The 7,177-nt window shown below is 38.7% G+C and overlaps 1 protein-coding gene across 2 annotated transcripts in view; it reads left to right on the top strand.

Annotated features, from left to right (window-relative positions):
* Nucleotides 1–1,303, top strand: part of IFT80 (intraflagellar transport 80) — a 54,733-nt gene extending 53,430 nt beyond the window's left edge. For both annotated transcript variants that reach the window (XM_059822520.1, XM_059822521.1), the window contains one exon: nucleotides 1,083–1,303. In XM_059822520.1, coding sequence (XP_059678503.1) covers nucleotides 1,083–1,196 — 114 coding nt within the window. In that variant the 3' untranslated portion in view covers nucleotides 1,197–1,303. The remainder of the gene's footprint in view (nucleotides 1–1,082) is intronic.
* The last annotated feature ends 5,874 nt before the right edge of the window (nucleotides 1,304–7,177 follow it).

Here is a 7,177-nt window from a genome sequence, read left to right on the forward strand (position 1 = left end):
GCTGGCAAGTAGCTCTCGGGGCTAAATGGCAGAATTAGCCCTATATGTGGTATGTTTAGCATCTGTGTGACATCTGTTAAAGCAAACACATTCTTTCTTAGAGCTCCATAAAGATTTCAGTCATCAGATCCAAAGCACCTGGACCCAGTAAATGCATCCTGAATTGAGGGATTAACCTTTTCACATGAGAATGTGGGTATTGCAGTTACATCTTCCCTCGTAGAGAATCTTCCTTGTTATTTCGTGACTTAGTTAACAGAATAACAGCTACTCTGAAAATTCCCTGTGCAGCAGTGGAGATTTTTTTCCCATCCCATCTTTGACAGTCTTAATTCTCCAGCAATGAAACTGAACTTCGCAATTACATTTTTGCCCCGTTTTTGGACATGTTTTTATAGTCATCAGCTGCACCATGATCCGTTCTTTCTTGTCAAGTATTTTTGGAAAGAAAGGCAACTATTGTACCCCACTGTACCGTGGATATTGTACTATATCTATTGTCTGAAGTTTCACTGAAATAGAATACAGCCAGAAGATGATGATTCTCTGCTGCTGGAGAAAAGCCAAGATAAAGCTAAAACATTTATTGATGTAGAAGACATTTCAAGCAGAAATCTGATTTCTGTTATATCAGATAACTAGTGTAATACGCTATCAGTTTACTTGGTGGACTTTAGGTGCAGTCAAAAGACATTGCTGCATGTATTATTGATAAAGAGCTATATCCTCAGTAATAAGGCACAGATATTACATTTAAATTAGATGCAAGTTGATCCAAGTTATTTTTGTGTTTTAACGTTGGGGGTTTTTTTGCCAGACACAATGAGGTGTATTAGTATTTGTTAAAATATATCAAGTTTGTTTTATTTTAAAGGTGGAAAGCTCAGTTTGTTAGAACTCAGCTGTACCTTCATACATTCCATTAGTATAAGTTGTCACTTACACGTGAAGAATTATATAATGATTGATATGGTCACTTTGTAATTGTAACTTCAAATTGTCCTGTTAGTGAATAGCTATCTGTTTGACCTCTCTATATAATGTTAATTGACCTCTGCATACTCGCTTTTCTGTTCTTACAGCTGGAAGTTGATTGGAATAAAATCAAAGCCAAAATAGAGATGGAAATTGCTAAAGAGAGAGAACGAGCAGCAGCCAGTCCCGCAGTGAGAGCTAGTGTAACTGTACAGCAATAACTGTCCTTTTGGTCACCTTAATAAGTGTTTCTTGAATATTTTGTATTGGCATATTTTGACAAACATAAATAAAAAAACCCACAGCAAACATTTTGCGGGGAACAGGAGTGAGAATTGGTGTAGTTCTTGTTAAATGTTGGATGACAGGCAGAATTATTTATTTACTACAGTCTCATTTTGAGCTGGGTTTATGTTCTGATGCCCTAGCTCCGGCGAGCAGCTACATTGTACTTCATAGTACATGTATGAGAAAAAAGGGAAATTAACTGTCTTTCTGTTAGTGGCTTCTGAATTTTCATTGCCGTTAAAATTATTTAACGTTGGTTGCCTCTAATTAAGTACCAATTTCCCTGTTTAAGCACCTAGTTAAGTAGTTTGGTTATTTCTACAACCTCAGGGACCTCTGAAAAGACTTGTTTAAATTGCCCTAAAACAAATCTAGCAAACTCTAAGTGTTGAAAATTTTAAAAAAAAGGAGCTTGCACCTATAAAGTACAAAAGAATATTTCACTCACAGTTAGGGTAATTCATATTTCTGCTAGTACGTATGTACTAGCAAGTTCTTCAATAGATGATTTTAGATTACTTCAACAACTCAAGTTTGTCACTGTAGCAAACTATTTTGCAATAAAGGGTATTTTCTGAGATAATGTAAGTTGTTCAAAATACTATGGAATGTGCTTTGAAATGTTGTTTGAAGTAACAAACAGCATTGTTGGTTGGTTTTGTAGCATCTAACATGTATAATTGACAATAATATTCACAGCTTCCTTAAGGTTGAAATATCATATTCATTTAAGATAAGGAGAGCTTTCCACTTTTTTTTTTTTCTGCCCAAAGCACTTGATTTGAAAATATTGTTTTTACATTTGTGTCATTTCATCAAGATATATTGTTCTTTGGTTTACGTATGAAAGTGGCTGTGTGTGTTAGACGTTCTTTGCAGAAGCCCTTTGCGTTATAAATACGTAAGCAGGTTATTCGTAATTGACATTGTATAATATGTATCTTTCAAATGTTACCATCAAAATGTTAAATATCTGTATATCTGGCAAATGTCTTCTGTTTTGTAAATCGTTACAGGGCACTTTTTTGCATACTTCATAAATTTCTTAATAAAAACAAATAAAGGGGTTTTTTTAAATGTATCTAATAGATGATGCATTAGGTGATCCCCATTGATTTACCTGACTGCTAAATAAAACAACATTTTTGATGTAGCTCATTTGAAGCTCCACAGTATTCTGGTGTACTGACATGTGGCAAAGTGAACACCTTCACCTTCCATTGACTTGCAGAAAGCACTTACTAGTTCCAGAATTGAGCCCAAAATATCTCTAATGGGAAGTGTTTAATGTTAAATTTATGAAGCATGGCTCAAATCTGTAATGCAATGTAAGCAATTTTTGAAGACCAGCCTAGTGGTGATACAAAGGTCAGGGCCTCAACTCAATCTTGCTCTTTTATTCTTGGGCCAGTTGGAAGTACAGCAGAGGCAGCAAATTCACTCAGCTTCTTAAAAATGCCTGGTACAACAATTAACCATCGCAAAGATGAGATAAAACAACGGAATGGATGCCACGCTTGCAAAGGCACTGTCTTAGACTGACTGCCCTTCAGGTTGATGCCTATGTCATTCGCAGATCAAGCTGGATCTCCATCTCAGTATTAATGAGAAGCGTTGGATTTGTAGGTGATGGGAAAGGTTGTTCAGTTCCTAGGCCAAAGCACAATAAAGACCTTAAGGCATTTATCGCTGATCAGATCTATTTTTTTCCATGCACTTCCAGTCCTGAACTACATGCTGTGCTGAGCATGTTTGTGTTAAAAAATAGAAAAAGAAAGAATAGAAAACAAAGCAAAACAAGTATTTTGGAAAAGCACTGTTTATTCTGTATTTTCACCAGGTTCTACTGTGCAGGTAACCTGGTACAATTCCGACCTTGGGTATGAAATCTAAATTTCAGAATACTCTCAGAAGAAAACATCCTTATATGGCTTACCTCAGCTTGTTGCAGGCTTTCTACATGGCACTTTTCTTGAAATTGCAGTTGTGCTCTCTGTCCAGGACAAGATATTTTTGTGCTAGTTTGTCTGGAGATTTGAAAGTTCTGCATTGCATTTGTCCATACCAACAAACCTTGCGTATCTGCTTCAGTGGGCCATTTCTGATGTGTTCAGATAAGATTTGCATATTAGCAGGTGCAAAGTAAGATCAAAAGTGCTTTCACCCTGCTTGTTGTGTTTGTGTCATATTACTTCCTTGTCCAAACCCTGAATTAAAACCTTCCAGAGTTGTAAATTAAATAGTGAATCAATTACTGGTTGCATTATCGTCTAGTGCAAGAATACCGATTCTTCAATGATTTAAGAATACCTGTTTTAAAAATAGATAGTGCCTTATTTAATTATTGACTGTTTAATTTAAAACACCATAAACCTATTTAAGAAGTAGGAATTAACGTGATTGAAATTTAATTGTTTTAGTTGCTGTTGTGATGGATCGGTTATTCCAATATAAGCCCAATTTTGCTGCAGCAGGATGGGTGTTGTAGTTCACGTACTTCATTTGACCTTGGCCCCAGTAGATTCTCTCTGGTTGTAAGAAGGAAGATTCAAATGGATGTGTGAAAAATGTATCTTTAAGTGAGGTAAAAGTAAAAGCGAAGACAAGTGTTTAAAAGCCATAATTGAATTAGGAAAGCAATATACTGAAAAAAATGTGTGCATTAGGTAGCACTTCTGTCGTTTAAACTTTCAAATGTTACGAACGTTGCACTTGGCTCTCCTTGCACGTGGGCTTGGGAATGATGCAAAGATAGGTAGATTTTTTTTTCCCATTCTAGCAGTATAAAATGGGATGAACTTAAATAATCTGTTAAGGTAAAGCCAGTACCCTACCCTGCATTAGAGGACACCCATTTTTACATCCCAGTCTTCATGCATTGTCCATCATCTGTTCGGTGACGGACAGAGGTTGCTGGCTGTTCCCTGTGGACAGTTTCTATTGATGGTACACAGCAGCCACCGTACGTTTCTAAAGGAATTTACTGATGGGTGCCAATGGTGATTACAATGAAGAGCAGTGAAAAGAGTGTTTTAGGAACATCCTCTTGGATTTGACAAAAAAAATTTAGAAGTACTGCTTTAATCTTGCTTTACACCACATTTTAACTATCATTTTGGATGCAATTATTCTGGGTAATGCAAATGGTTAAAGAAACCTTCTTCATTTTTAGCCCTAGCTTAATTTTTTTAATAGTTTAGAGGAGAAAGGAAAAACTTTTTTTGTGTTCTGATACCTAAGACAGTGAGACTTTGAGATCTATATTTGACTGTCAGGTTTTTATCCTTTGGAACTGGAACAGGATCATCCAAACTGGCTTTGGATCATCTGACATGAAAACTTAATTTCGCAGTTTACATCAAGCCGTTTCCTACTGCAGGAAGACAAATGTTCATCTCTCAAAGATTCTGTGCGTGGGATAACTGTGGGTATATCACGGTTGTACTAGAAGCCAGAAGCTGTGTCGCAGAAGCATCTTTGAGGGAGATGAGAGGTAGCAGCAGGTAAGAGGTGGTGTTGGAGCGTGTCTGGGAGTTATGAACTCCAGGCTTCGACTCTGTGGCTTTGTTGTGGCCTCTCTCTGCCTGGCTTCTTCCATCTGCAAATGGGAGTAATGTATTTAGCGATGCTGCAGAGCCGGGTTTTGGATTCTGAGAAGTTAATGTACATAATGCGGTCGGACAGCGGAAAGGCTGGCAAATTACCTCTTTAAAAGTGTTCAAACCCCAAACCAATAAACATTAATAAATGTCATGGCACTTGATGAAGATGTCCGGTATTGTTATTCCCTTATTGACAGATGAAGTCACTTGCCCATGGTCGCCCATGCAAGCTGGCAGTAGGACCAAGCCATCTCTTCAGCTGAGCCCTACCTGCTGATCCAGACAGCTGTAAGGAGACCATCCTCATCCCTGCTAGAAACTGGGATAGCCGGTGAAGGCTGTTGAAATGCCAAGGAATCCGTTGCAAAGCGGACCACAAGATTTAGCTGTGCCACTCTCATTGAATTTAACAGAAACTGCCCAGATAGAGTTTGACGGAGGTTTCACGGCCAGGAATCCGGCGAGATCTGTGCGTGCAGTCAGCACAGCTGGAAGAAGCTTCACGGGGTCTGCCTTGAGCTGCAGTGGGAGTTCATCCAAACCTATCAATCTGCATTCCGTTACAAGGTAAAATTCACTATTGTAGATAAAAAACGTCCTGCAATCCTCTGAGGCTGAGTCTGCTATTTCTTCAGAAAATGTGTAGATTCTATTGAACAGTGAATGGAAATACTGATGGTAAAATGTAGGGAAAAAAGAAGCGCTACCCATTGAGTCGTGATGTGTCGGTACTTCTGATTCCAAAAGAAGCAAAATAGGAGCAAAAAAGTTGGTGTTAACACTAACAGAGTGAGTCTTGGGAATGGCAAATGCCTCAAAGCTGTGAAATACACTGCTTTGCAAGCAGTCAAGCAATTTGAGAGCTGTATCATACTGGCCTGGCGTCAGCCGTGACGTGATTTTTCGGGCATACCCAGCAAATCTGCCTGAAAAGTAATGTAAGCCCGGTGTGTTTGGTTTGGCTCCCTTGGCTGAAATGGTAAATTCCTTTACAGTTTAACTTTTAAGAAAAAATTAACTGGGAATTTTCATCATTTGTAAAATAGAAGGCATCACATTGGCAAGATATTAATCTCATATTTTGCCAGGACGATGCCCCTCCTGCAGCTACAAGCTTTTGAAGCCTACAGGATTGATCAGTCAGTTTAACCATGATACAAGCAACTCACAAATATGCCATTAAAGATTCTCCCACACAACCTGTGCTGTCTTCAGGGCTAAAAAGAGCTATTGAAGAGCTACTGCTCATTTCAGGGGACTGGTATCTGCTGCTTTTCCGGCTTTAAACCTTTAATAAAATGTTGAGGTGTGGAAAAATGGGAAAAGTGCTTCGAAATTGGAGTAATCTGCCTGGTGATGGAGCTACCCTCGGCCTAGTAAGAAGACAAGTGTGCGCATGACGATGGAGAGCACTGACACTGCTGCTTAAAAATATAAATAAACTAGGAGACGTCTTTTCTCTGAGCTTTCACTATGGAGTGTGCTAGTGTCAGACAAAGAAACCATTGCAAATGATTACTCTTTCAGGAATGATGGTTTTTGGGGTAGGCACATCTGCAATGAATGGTCGGTGAAGAACTCAACTGTTCACGGTTTTTCCAAAGCTCCTATGACTCATCCTACTTTCATTCCAGATGTCAATCAATGGTTTTCCATTTAAATTAACCAATCCGCATATTCATTTCTGTTCAAAACAGAACGTAGAAAGTTTTGGGCGAGTGCAAACTAGGAATGTGGCATGATTTTACTCTGTTTCAATTATTGGCTGGTTTATATTGATGACTCTGGGGATTAGGTCAGCCAGTTGCCTTTGTGTGTTGCTTGTCCACAGAAATAAGAATTTACAATAAAAAACCCCAAGGCCAACTGTCTTTTAATAACAAGAGAGCATAAGCTCTACTTTATCTGGTAAATTAATATCAATACGATCAATTAAGAAGAAGAATCTAGGGTTGGTTATGACATATCTAGAAACAAAGGCAAAGTAGAAAATACTTTGGAAAGAGTTATAACAACCATGGAAGGAAAAAATGGAGAAAATAAGCGCTAACGGCTGTTAAATCCACGATCACCGTGGCCAAGACCCGGCAAAGGCGTATGCACGTGCTGCCCTTCATGGACCGTGGATAATCCAGCTGGACTCACAGAGGTAACTCACTGCGCAGAGGAGACTAAGCCTTTCCCTCCTGTTTTCCTGCCCTTTTTCCTTTGGATTGAGGGTATCTAGATGATGAAAATCAGTGCAGAAGCAGACGTGAAGTTCTGCTTGGTGAGCACAAAGGAGCCCGAGCAGGACTTTGCTGTTTGCTGCT

The sequence above is a fragment of the Gavia stellata genome, chromosome 11 (assembly GCF_030936135.1).
Source record: "Gavia stellata isolate bGavSte3 chromosome 11, bGavSte3.hap2, whole genome shotgun sequence".
Classification (NCBI taxonomy): domain Eukaryota; kingdom Metazoa; phylum Chordata; class Aves; order Gaviiformes; family Gaviidae; genus Gavia; species Gavia stellata.